The 14,096-nt window shown below is 35.1% G+C and overlaps 1 protein-coding gene across 1 annotated transcript in view; it reads right to left on the reverse strand.

The window, feature by feature from the left end:
• The window catches only part of SLIT2 (slit guidance ligand 2), a 378,741-nt gene that overhangs the window by 119,633 nt on the left and 245,012 nt on the right, over positions 1 to 14,096 (reverse strand). The window contains 5 exon segments of the mRNA XM_007464483.1: positions 3,413 to 3,551; positions 4,481 to 4,492; positions 5,546 to 5,709; positions 8,230 to 8,286; positions 13,861 to 13,932. Of these exon segments, the coding sequence (XP_007464545.1) occupies positions 3,413 to 3,551; positions 4,481 to 4,492; positions 5,546 to 5,709; positions 8,230 to 8,286; positions 13,861 to 13,932 (444 nt within the window).

Genomic DNA, 14,096 nt, shown 5'->3' on the forward strand with positions numbered 1-14,096 from the left:
ACCCTCATTTGGGCATAATTTTTTTTTTTTTTTTTTTTTTTTTTTTTTGCGTGTGCGGGCCTCTCACTGCTGTGGCTTCTCCCGTTGCGGAGCACAGGCTCCGGACGCACAGGCTCAGCGGCCATGGCTCACGGGCCCAGCCGCTCCGCGGCATGTGGGATCTTCCCAGACCAGGGTAGAACCCGTGTCCTCTGCATCGGCAGGCGGACTCTCAACCACTGCGCCGCCAGGGAAGCCCTTTGGCATCATCTTTGAGTCCTTTTTCTCATCTCATCAAAGGCCAAATCCTGTTAATTCTGCTTCTGTATTAGCTATCATAGCTGCTTCCACATCATCATTCCTACTATTACTTACTAGCTCCTTGCTCTCATGACATCTCCCCTTGACCAGCATAATAGTCTCCTAAGAAGGCTTAAGCCTGTTTTTCTCTCCTTTTGTCAAACCACTGGTGCACAGCTGTCAGATTAATTCTTCTTGGAGATTCAAACTCCTGTGTTCAAATGCATTCCAAAGAAAGATTTAGATCCTTATACTATCAAAGTCCTCCATGAATTAGCTCCAACCTACCTTTCCAACTTTGTTTCCTTAACTCTCTCAGATACCAAATACCAATCAAATTGAGTTCCTATGTGACAGTATCTTGGATTTCCATTCTTATTGCCTATGCTCATAAGGTTCATTACTTCTGAAAGCTCTTTTCTCATCTTTGCAGTTCCATTCACTAATTATCCTTCAAGGCCTACTGCACACGTTACCTCCTACATGAAGGCTTGAGATCGAGGTATCATTCAATGAGTACTATCGTCTAAGCACATGAAGCTCTACATGTGTTCATTCTTTTACTACAAACTGACGACAGTTAGTTCAGATGAGGAGATAACCCCATAGAGGATAAGTAATTTGCATACGGTCTCACAGTTAGTAAATGATAGCTAAAACTCAGGTTCTAACTAAAGCTTTCTGACTCTAGTTAACCACTGTAACTTGTTCTCCACTTTACGCCCCCTGTAATAAATACCTTGAACTTACATTTAGGTCTTTAATCCATTTTGAGTTTATTTTTGTGTCTGGTGTTAAGGAGCGTTCTAATTTCATTCTTTCACATGCAGCTATCCAGTTTTCCCAGCACCACTTATTGAAGAGACCGTCTTTTCTCCATTGTATATTCTTGCCTGCTTTGTCATAGATTAGGAGACCATAGGTGCATGGGTTTATCTCTAGGCTTTCTACCCTGTTCCATTGATCTATATTTCTGCTTTTGTGCCAGTATCATACTGTCTTGGTTACTGTAGCTTTGTAGTATAGTCTGAAGTCAGGGAGCCTGATTCCTCCAGCTCTGTTTTTCTTTCTCAAGACTGCTTTGGCTATTTGGGGTCTTTTGTGTTTCCATAAAAATTATAAAATTTTTTGTTCTAATTCTGTAAAAACTGTCATTGGTAATTTGATAGGCAAAGCAGAAACAGAGTCACCGATGTAGAGAACAAACTTACAGTTACCAAGGGGGGAAAGTGGGATGGGATGAATTGGGAGATTGGGATTGACATATGTACACTACTATGTATAACTAATGAGAACGTACTGTTTAGCACAGGGAACCCTACTCAATGATCTGTGGTGACCTAAATGGGAAGGAAGTCTAAAAAAGAGTGGATATATGTATATGTATTACTGATTCATTTTGCTGTACAGCAGAAACTAACACAACACTGTAAAGCAGCTACACTCCAATAAAAATTAATGAAAAAAATAAAAACCTTGAACTTTATTTTTTCCTATCTTATGACATGTATTACTTTGTACCTCATTTTATAGCTTTTAACTTGCATGTCACTTGATGGAGATCTGTGGAGAATTCATGCTGCCTTTATGTAATAATAAGTGTTTACTTAATAAATGCTTGTGCCTGGAGAGATGGATACACTATTTCTCTGTGTGAACAGTTACTATGTCTTTCTACTACCTACTCCATATATATTACATCTTCTAAGATGAGAGGCCTTATGTAATCTGTGGCTTTAGAATTAGATGGAGATGTTGTTTCTGAAGCATTATTCTCCATGATGCCTCAACATGCACCTCTTACTCTAATTAGTCTCAACTGTGCAATCCCTAAAACAAAATGCTCACTGCCACCTCTGCCCTTTGCCCCCAGTGTTTCTCTTTCACAGAATGTCTCTTGCCTCTTCCCAAGCCATATATTGGTCTTCTTTTAAGGTTCAGCTAAAAATTACAAATGTCTTTTATGGCCAAGGTAGTGTTTCATCAATTAAAAATTTGATGAGAATAATATTATGATGTGCATACATATATTCTTTGTGTCAAGTACTACATCTCTCTAAGTACACTTTTAAGCACATATTAAATACTTTAAAATAATGTTAGTGGGTCTTATGAATTAAGATTATTCTCATATAAGATAAATTAGGGCAGTTAACAGTCGAAAAAAATAATGAATAGTTCTTGAAAATAACTTAATTTTTTTTGGTACCTACTATGAAGACCTATCTAAAGAAGTTGATCCTACTTTATTATTTCCACCAAATATGTCCCAAAATATTTATTTAATTCAAATTTAGAATTAACTTCTAAAACAATATATGGTAGGCTGGGTGGTTAAGAGGTGCTTTCTTAGTTAATAGATATTAAGGTAAAGATTTTTCCTAATGCTTACTTCCCAAGATGGTAAAAGTAGTCCACTTTACATCTTATGTGACCTTGTTTTAGCCACATGACTTATATTTGGCTAGGACACAGAAATGAATCCAGCAGCTGCATACAAAATAGGTATGAAATATTTTCTTGAGAAAATTTAATTTTTGATGGAGGTAGCCATTGGCTCAAATAAGCTAAAATGCTCACTACTTTAAAAATCTTGTACATTTTGACTTGATAATATTATTTTTTTTATCCTTTGTGGTGGACTATACAACGGTTCAAACAAAACAGTGAAACTGCGTTTTAAAACGTGTTGTATTGAGAAGGCAGACATCATCTAGTTATCTTGTTTCTATGATTTATTACCCCAGCTTTGTTTTTCTTTTCTTTTCCACCACTCCAAGCTAGAAATGGGCAGAAGCAGATCTCCAGAACCAATTGGATAAATGAGGTACTCATACTCTTATTTTTCCTAAAGCACCTAATAACACCTTCTGAAGAAAAAGGAAAGTATTATTTTTCCTTGAAATGCATTCCTTTTAATTCTACCTGTGTTGAAAAAAAAAGAAAGAAAAATCCTAGCCACTTCAATAAGATATTTAATTAAACAGAGTCAAGGTCAATACAATTCTGAAAGCAACATTTGTCTAAGCTAATGGATCAGATTGGCCTTTGATAAACCCAGAATCTCCTAAAGAAAGTCATGGCTTCGGTTATTGGGGAGGTGGGGGGATATGAGGGAATTCAGGGAACATACATTTCCGTGATAGTCTCTGGCAGATTTGTGGGGATCTCAGTGAGACCTTTCCCACGGCAGTCTACGATATTGTTGCTACAGGTACAAGCAGCTGGACAATGCAAAACACTGCAAGACGGCGCCATAAATGACTGGTGACCTGAAAAAGAAACAAACGGAAGTTATAGTTTTTCCTCCCCAATCTCATCATTGTGAAACACACAAACTTAGCTAAAATAACAAAGCACGTTATTAAACAGAAATGCGTGTCTCTAAATACCTGATTATAAAATGATACTATATTTCTACAGTATATTTTAGGAAGCATGCATGTATGTTTTGGGGTCAGTACCGATAAAGCAAGTGAGATTTTTAAAACTAATTACAAAAATGATAATTTTTAAAATTTGAAAGATTTGTGAGAGAGGTTAAATTCTGATTTGAAACTAGAATTCTATTCAAATTTATTATGAGTTCCAAAAAAAGCAGCAACTTCAGACTAATCTATATTTCATTTCTAATAAGCTTAGATAGAGCGTGGTCTTTATTGAATTTAAGTAGCTTAACTTACTTTAACTCAAAGAAGGAAAGGAAAACAGTAAAACTTCCCTCTTGGTAGACATAACTGTCTAAATAAGTAATCATGTGCCAATAAGTATGGGGGAAATAGATGATGCTAAGTTTGATTTCTGGGTAGGTTCAAAATTACCGCTTTTTTTGAAGTTGTAATAATTTGTATCAGGTCATTCTGTTAGTTGTAATCTAGATGATTCCTTTTTTGACTTTGTATGGCTTAAAATTTTAGGCTAAGTAGTTACCCAGAGGTATATATTTCACTACTCAGTATTGAAATTTTACTGTTCAAATGGTGAACAACAGGCTGTCAGGCATTTTGTACCAAATAGGCATCTGCAAACGCTGGGTTTGTCCCTGCAGCAGGGCCAGACCTCTCTGCCCTGCAGAGAAAGGGCCCGAGTGGTGGTGATACCCAGGGAGGAGGCTACAGGCTAATTACTAACCAGGTCCCTCTCAACAAGTTCTCACACTTTACAAAAATAGTCTCAGTCTAAACAAGAAACGTGAACTTGCCTTCTTCCTCATCTAGAAAACAGGAAGGAAAAAAGTAAAAAGAGAAAAAAGTGGTTAGTAACGAATTGTTAGTCACTTCCTTACTTAATTTTTTATAAAGCAATCAGACCTACTGAGCACATTCCATGACATTATAAGAAAATTTTGTTTGGGTTACAAAAAGCATGAGAAAATACATAAAAAGGTCGAAAGGATAGCAATAAAATAGAATCCTGAACTAGTATATCTTCTCACTCTTCCTTTAGGAAACTGCTATTTATGATGCATTATAAATATTAAAAATTTTTGTTTTATTTTGAACAGACACTTCTGAAACAGAAATAATTTATATGGATTGGGAATCAGACTGCCTAGGTTGAGATCCTTGGACTTAACTCTACAACCTTCGACAAGGTTACTTACCATTTCTTTTTCTCAGCATTTTAAACTTTAATGTAATGTTACATTTCTCGACAGATGTTATGAGGGAGGTAAAAATGAGGTAAATATTTGTGAAATACTTAGACTGATGCTTAAGCACATAGAAGGAACTAACTGAATGTCACCTATTGATACTTTACATAACCGGTGTCTTATTTTTGTTTTCAGATTTTTGTTACTAAAGTTAGTCATTTATCTCTTTTAGGTAGAACTGCAACACATGAAAAGTATTTTGTCACTTTGCAACTACAGTTCTGTTACTTTTTCAATTTCCCAGCCGGGATCCAAGATTAGTTCATCATTTTTCCAATTGTTAACATCAAAATAGAAATAAATTCTTACTTAAAGGTAAAATCATGAGTAGTAAATAGAACTGTAATTTAGGAATTTCTTATCTTTCCCTTGGACTGAAAACTGAAAAAGCCTTCATCATAACTTAGGTGAAAGTAATCAGTAATTGCCAACCATGCAGGAATGTCTTAGAGCCTATGACATCATCCCTAACACAGAGGATTTCCACAGAGTGATTAGTGCATAACTGCACATTAGTGAGGAGCAGTGAAACCTCTGAAGCATGCACCTTACACAGTTCCTTACATCACAGCATATGGGAATATGAAAACAGAAAGGTTCTTTCTCCCTTACCACTGCAGACAAATTCTCGTTTTTGAACCTCAGCTACGTTATGGCCCCTTAGGTGGGATGGCCCCATACACTGAGTGTAGAGGCCCACCCGAGGCCTTTGGCGTAGCCAGTCCGAGAGCCAGGCCAGGTGGCAGTCACAATACAGGTTGTTCGAATGGAGTCGACTAAATGAGAGCCAAGAAGTTTAAAGCAAGAAAACAGAAAAGAGTCATTTCAAAACTTGGAAAATTCATTCATAATAACATATAACTTCGTCTCTACCTATAAATAGGTTAAAGCTTAATAAATGCCAATCTAATTATTTTCCTAAAAATTAAACTGGTTTATAACCACAGACTCAAGTCCCTGTTCATCTGCCTCTGAGCTAAGTAAGTACACAGAAGCTTGAACATGACCATGAAAATCTTTTGCCTACGTCTATTCAAAGGGACAAAGAGACACAAAGAAGCCCAAGGCAAATTGCTCTGCCGTCTCAACATACTGGCAGCCAGTGGGGGTGGGGTGGAGGAATGGGGAGGTCTGGGCTCAGGCAGGGGTAGGAGGCATGTTAAGAAAGGTTGTGGCTCCCAGTTTGAAATACCAGTTAGTCTTGTCATTATTAGTCTCTGTGGCAACTGCTGGCAAAACTTTTTTAGCAGGTCACTTTCATTTTTTGCTGAACCCGACAGAATAATAATTCAACATAAACCACTTCTTTTCATTTCCCTATTCTGATTTCCTTCTTTTTGTTTAATCGCAGTAAAAGGGATTAGCTGCTTTTGGCTCTTGGGGACATAGCCTCAAAGAGGAGGAACTGAAATTAAAAGACATAAATGGCTGGGAGTGAAGGAATTATGCCAGCCCCCTCTACGCTGGCAGGGATCCACACCAGATCATGGATCCCTTCCAAGTGGTAAATAACACTTCTCCATTAATAAAATATCAGACAAATGTATCCACTAAATTAGGTAAATGACTTCAAACTGGCTTTTATGTTTTCTCAAACTAAAGAAAAGGACATCCAAAGCTATAAATCAAAGCATCATTCCCAGAATCATCTATGCCATGGTAATACCATTTTAGCCCTTTTTAGCTGATGTGCTCGATTATAACCCAATAACAGTAATGGATATTAAAACATGGAACTCAGTCCAGAAAGCTAATTGGACCATAAAAATGGAATTTTTAAGTAGCAATGATAATACAGAATAATGAAACAACCAAAGCAAGGGAATTTAAAGTCAGATGACTGTTTTACATTCTCCTTGAGCCTGGAGGTATGGAATAGACTGTCTTGCATCCAAACTAGACAGCATGCCACAGGACAGAAAGGTACATTTTGGGAAGGCTGGGTGACCTCTGGTGAAGTTTGCTTGGAGGTCAAAGTGGCATCTTTTGGAAGCCACAAGGCACATTCCACATCATCGCTCTAAATATTTCCATTGAAACCAAGTACATTACGATGATTCAATTAGATGTGCACACATTTGAAATGAGGAAAGAATATAAAAATGTAAAAACCTGATTAGTAAGACAAACTGTAGTGGATTTCCACAAGAAAATAAGACTCACTATACTCACTATACTATTTAATTTGTTTTTAAAAACTTAGCTAAAACTAATGAGAAACCAACTTCATTAAATATAGTTTGAGTGAACTGGGCTCTTCATTTTACCAGTTAGTCTCAATCTGAGAGCTCCAAGAAAACAAAACTCAGTTGTGCCTGCTTACTTTTAGAATGATTTTATTTTGCTAAATTATATTCCAAGGAAATTATATCCCATGAAGAGCTCAGTTTTAGTGAGGAAAAAATGATATTAGTATTGGTATTATCTAATTCATTAAAAAGTGGCAATTCAACTGATTTTTGATGAAAGAGAGAAAATAAATGTAATGTTTTCAGTTATAAATTATTGTAAAACAAAAATATCTTGAAAACCCTACCAAAATATATTTACTCTACTTAAAAACGCATATTTTTTCAAAAAGTCCAATGCTTGGTTTTGTTTCTCACCATTTCTCACATGTTGTATATAATATATATTTTTAGGTCAAGGTGATTCTGAAACCCAGTTCAAATGCTATTTATCTCTGAAAATGCTTTAACTAAATGCCCCACCCTGGGCTTTGAGGATTAATTTTTCTCTAAGAGAAAAAAATAGCTGTATCAAACACTTTTATTAGAGAATCATTTTTATCCATCTAAAATATTTTAATGTCCATCTGTAACTCCTGAAAAGATATTTTAAAATATAAATGCTGACACAACCTTGATTACAGAAGCACTGAAGGGTGATGCTGTAATTTTACGTCACAAAGAATGCTGGAGAGCCAGTTTAGCTTTATTAGGATTGCTTGCCATACAGTAATAAAATCATAAAGATTTACCATTTATCATTTCTGACAGCCAGTCAAGGAGTCTTCCATTTCTTAATGAAATGTGATCTCCACAACAGCTCAAAGTAAATGTTTTTCTCCCTCCCCCAAACTTCCCATAACACACATCATTTAAAAGGAAGCTTTCAAGTTTTCAGAATAATAGTTCATTTATTCAAATATCATATCCAGAACTTTTTAAAAAGTGGTGTTTCCCTTGTCTATCCCATGATGATCTAGTGGTCATATTCTTTACTTACTAAAAACAGTACTTAAGGGGAGTCATTAATTGATTAAATTGACTTTATATATATATATATATATATACGGCATATGGTTGAAACTTGCCACAGAAAGTCTAGTAATGTTGTTATTGTTGAGAGTGCTGTAGAATAAAAAAAGGTTAGAAATTTTAGATATGAAAATTTATTGATCACTCCACATGTTAACACAGAAAAAACCTCTTGTGATTATGTTTATGCAGAACAGTTACCTGGTAAAGATGGCATCAAGAACAAACTGTATTATACACAAGATGATAAATAAATTTCATACTTTAACATGTTACTATGCATTCATCAAATATTTATTACTAATTTGTGACTTGAGTCATAGTATCTTTGACCATGTAGCTTTATGCACTGTGTACATACATGTCGATTTACGATACTGGTTAAGAAATGAACGTGAGACAGTCACAGTTGGAAAAATTAAACAGTTATATTTCCTTTAAGGGTATTATGTATAATTAGTGTCCACGAGTAAACGAAGCCATTTGAATTCTCCAATTGAAATCTCATAGCAATGGCACAGAATCAGTACTTTCAGGTCCTGGAACAGAGTCCTATTAATTGTTCTTTATTGTGGACAGCAGCCGCTGTTGAAATTTGAGTAGGAAGAACAATATCTATATTTGGTACTTGCATTGGGTAGGAAAGAAGTGACATGCTGTAGCAATATAGTAAAAGCTTAGTATATTCTAGCAATTTTTAGTTGCAGCCACATATCCTGTTCTTTGTTTAGTGCTGTGTAGTGATCATGGTTTCTTGAAGCTAGGGTCAAGAAGATGGGTGGTCAAGGGAGATACGGTGAAAATAAGTATACTTCTTACTTGGTTCAAATTTTTCCTAATTTCCCTCTAACACAAGCATTGTTAGTTGTATGATTACTACTATTTCTACTACAACTACTACTCATTCATTCATCAAATATGTCCTGAATGGCTCTTATTTTTTTGGCAACATGGAATTTCTAAAAATAAGTCAGGCATAAATCTTGTCCTAAAATAGCATACAGCCCAACTGCAGAGATGAATTACACAAATTACAAAAACTTAGAGTTAGTAAGACTTAGAAGAGAGATATCTTTTTATCTCCATTTGGAGAAGTCTGATTGTGACAAGACAGTGAAAAAGACAGTCATCCCAGGAATGGGTGAGCAGAGTGTGGAGATGACAAATGATTCCAGTATACAGAAGATACAGTAGGGTGATGACTGAACAGTGCAGTCGCTGAAGAAGGCAGGAAAGATGGATCTTGGTACAGGTGGATGATGTTTGATATTCAAGAAGGGTTTGAATTAGAGGTTGCACATTCACTTGCCTACAGAGGTCATGCAGGAAATATACATGAGAGAAGCAGGCTGCTTGTAAAGAAATAAAATGGGGAAGAGTGACGAGGAAGAGCAGACCGATCCCTGGGGACAAAGAGGACCTTGGTGATAGTGATGATATTCTCTGTTGTAGCAACTAATATTCAGCTCTGATGGACTGCTGCTCTGCTGTAATGGAAAGCTGCCAAACAATCTGATTTCCTCAAGAGAAACTAAAAACGGGAGTTTTTAGATCAATCTTCCTAATTTTTAAATACTGGCAACTAACTCAAATATTTCAGAGTCCACGGGCCACGTCTGTTTGGGCTAAGCAAGATACATTGAGGCCACTTTAGGCCAGCTGGTGGCTATGGTTATCAATGGTGGGATATGGGGTGTTCAGGGGTAGAGGGATTTACTTAAACTTCTCAGTAAAGCAGGGCACGACAGCTACAGATCTAGAACATGCACTGACTTTCTTTACTATCCAGTTTAGCAATGTATTGAATGATATAAGAACTAATGCAAATGATCTGAACTAAGTCATATAGAAAAAACCCCACTGAATGAAGGATCTATAAAGCACTGAATTGGTCGGCTCATTTTATCTGAAAGCCTCTAGTATTTTCCTGTACTCGAGTGAAATGAGACTTTTTTTCAAGCACCATTAAAACATATCCTGATGTCTGAACTAAAAGGTTTCACTTCTCAAAGGGATTTGCTTTAAATGACCCCCTTTGCCTACCCTCAAAATTTATACTGATTTTATATGGCTTAAATCTTCAGAGTATACAGAATACTGAAATGTGGTTTTGGGGACAACTTTTTTTTTAAGCAATTCACACTAGGCAGACATGCGTTAATTTTGAACTACAGTTTCTTATAATTCCACACAAAAGAGCTATCATTGCATGCCAAAGCCAGTGGCTATCAATTTGAAGACTTTTCTCAAAATGTTAATTTGTTTAATGCAACTAAAAAATTAAATTAGCTCATTATTTTTATTCAGTATTGATGCTGGCAAAGCAATATTGATATTAATACCTGGTAACTGAACAATATGTGGAACCAATGAAATTAAGTTATTTTGAAATTAACAATAAATATAATTGTTGATTAGGTATGATGACACGTATGTGTTATGGCCATGATCAATTCCTATTATGAGACAATGTGAAGTTATATGCTGTACTTTTTTATTTGTGAACACTTTTTCCTGCATGGAAGTCTACTTCTCTGTTCAACCTCAAGATTTTCTCTATGTCATGAGAATATATTCTTGTACAAAGGACATCCTGGTGTGTAAATGAGAAATGTTAGTCTTGGTAATCATGTAGGCCCTCTTGGACTTAGATCTTGATTTATTCTTTCTTATTCCCTAGTGCTAAGCATAGGATTTGGCAGAAAGTCTGATATTGAATGGATTTGAACCACTATGTTTCAACTCAATTCAATTATGTCCATTCTATAGAAAAGAAAAATAAACCATATAAAACTGGCAACTCAAGCAATGTATTTCATTTCCGAATCTAGTGTCCAAAGAAAAAAAATTGATCTACATTTAGTTTCCAATGCTATTTTTGAGACACCATCTTCTTATTAAGAAAATAAAGTTAATTCTAAATCCTATCAATGAGAATTCCACAAAAAGCCAGTTCATTTTACATGAAAGCGATAAACTGCCTCCTTGCTTTCATCTACCTTGGCTTTTCCTTCTTGAACTTTATTCATTCTCTCCCTTAATATATATTTTGATCTAACAAATTTCCATCAATGGTTCAGTATGATTACCCCCATCTTCTCCCGTTTGGCCTCAGTATATTCATATATTCACACATGATTCACAGAATCAAAATTTTAAAAAATCTAAAACATTAGAAATCCAAAATTTAAGGTGATGCACAAATTAATGCTCCTTCATTATTTCCTCATAATAAAAAGATATATCTTAAAGAGTCATGGATGATAAAAATAAGCAAAACAGGTAAATTTCTTTCTGGAGCTCTATATAAAAAATGGTAACTCTATATTTAAAAAGCCCCAGACCAGACATTTATAATGGGTAAACCTTTGATTTACTTGACAAGAGATTATGGCTTAACAAATTCAGTCTTTCCAGCGTTCTAGCCAATTTAGCCTTAAATTCTTCATTAATTAATTTCTCTAAAGGCTGCATAAATTATGAGCATTAAAAAATTAATATATATTAAAAGAATGTCTGCTTGACTTTATATTTAATATAAAATATTAAAATTATTTTGAAAAAATTCACATTTTCTTGTATTGTGTTAATTTTAACTCTTTTCTTTAGCAAACAAACACTATCCATTAGATACTTTTTGAGACCTATCTATTAAGGTCCTCAAAAGAGTTCCCAACATTTTAGATTTTGATTTTAATTCCATGAACCACGAGATGTTTATCACACTTTGGTGTGTTTCATGATAGTGGGTCTTGCAAAAGTCACCTTTTAGATATGTTGCTAACCTGACAAAATATAGGAGGTGACTGTGTTTTCTTGAACTTCCTGCTTCTAAAAACAATGATACTAGTTTAGAACTAAAAAAGCAAATGAATAGTTATTGTATTTGTGGGTAAAGTGTTTTCAATGCCTAGCACAGAGCTTGATACATAGCAGGAACTTTCTCTCTCTTCCTCTCTCTCTCTCTCAATATATATGGAGCACTCAATACCTCCTCAGTATATTAAACATATATTAGTTATTCTATAGCTAATAAGTATTTAAGTTCTTTTACATAATAATAAAGTACTTTACGGGATTTAATTCATTCAAAACATTTAGCAAATTTTTCATTAAATGTTTGGTATCATTCATATTCTTAGTCAGGTGCACTGACTTAATAACAAATTCTTTGACTTGTTCTGCTCTGTTCAACTAAATAACACTTGTAGTAGTCTCCTCACATATAAAGTTTAGTGACATTGACTATGGTTTTGACGTCAGACCACTATCACGAAATCATAGTTGTATCGCAATTATCCTCACTCTGAAATAGCATTAGTGAGCTTCCTATATTAAAAATGGCTCTGGAACACAATTTTAAAAGTGGCCTTATAACTACAATGTGTACGACAAGCACCCTGATTTTTTTTTCCCTTTAGAATAAGTTAGATTGTTATCAACAGAAACAAAGGTGATCTCTCAAGTGGTTAGAGAACAGTATATACTCTCAGAGCAATTTACCTCAATCAACTCATTCTTACATAATTCTTTAAAAATAATTAATAACTTAGCAGCACACGACACACTGAGAAATCCGATTCATTTACTTGCAATTAAAACCAAAATCATATAGAAAAAATGGAAAAATAAGCCATTCTAGTTGAAACAATCAACTTTTTTCAGAATGACATTCTGCTCTTCAAACTCAATTTATAAAGCAATGGGATCTTTTTCTCAGGAGGATTTCTGGATAACTTTTAACACATGGACTGAAAATTCAAAACCTCTTCACATTTAATTCAGCTTCAGATTTCTGAACAAACTGGGTCGGGGAGAATTATAGCATAGAAATATATTTTATTGGGGGGAGAAATCTGTAAGTATACTTAAAAAGTTAGAAAGGTGAACTTTTGGGGAAATTTTTCAGAAACGTATAGGTGGCTTAAGCAGCTTTAGTAACTCTAGTTTTCATTAAAATTATTTTTCATTATAATTAACAATGCCATTAAAATTATTTTACAGTGTCAAAGGTCTGTAGAGATTACTCAGTTACCTCTAACCAATTTTGTCAGCCATGTCTGTCCAGCAAGGAAAGACAGAAAATGCCAATTATAATTCAAATCTGTGTGTAGTGCTTTACAAAGTCAGTAGTGAAGACTTTAAAATGGACCTAGTGGGTGGCTTATTAAATTTAGACAGTACATTTCAAAGTAACCTTACAGAGATGGTAAGTTATCTAGTTAAAATGACATTTTAAAATGAGAAAATGTCTTTCCATTGCACAGCAACTAAAACATATCAACATATCAGCTATTAAGGTTTATTTTTTGTTGTAATTTTTCCTATGCAACTGATGTTATCTTAATATATAGCAATTCTGGGAATTCTCACAAATCCTGTGTATGAGACTATTTTATCATAAGGAGAAACACTTAAAAGACAATACGTGCGAACATTTGAGTGTCCTTCCTAAATCAGACAATTTTACCTAAGCATATAGATATGCTATGCAAGGTTTTGCACACACACATTTCAACTCTACTCTGTATTCGCTATGAGTTATTTAAGTGCTCTCTTTGGGAAACCATTTTGACACAAGGTTTCAAGCTAACAGATAAGCATCCACATTAGCACTCCCCAGACACAAAGCTCCCGTTAAAAGAGTAAGAAATAAGCGGTACTTACAGCACCTCCAGGTCCCGGAGAGCCCTAAATGCCCCATCTTCAATACAGCTGATCTGGTTGTAATCCAGTTGCCTGTTAAACAGATTAGAAGAATATATGTAAGAGATTGGACACTAGCAGGGTTAGGTGAAAGGAAGTCTCCTGAAGGGTCTCTGAAGCCTTGGCTGCACTAACTGAAATGCTCTCACAAATACACTCATCTGCTTAAGAATGTCACAAGCCATTCTGGCGTCGTC

Source organism: Lipotes vexillifer, unplaced genomic scaffold, assembly GCF_000442215.2.
Source record: "Lipotes vexillifer unplaced genomic scaffold, Lipotes_vexillifer_v1.1 scaffold831, whole genome shotgun sequence".
NCBI classification, from domain to species: domain Eukaryota; kingdom Metazoa; phylum Chordata; class Mammalia; order Artiodactyla; family Lipotidae; genus Lipotes; species Lipotes vexillifer.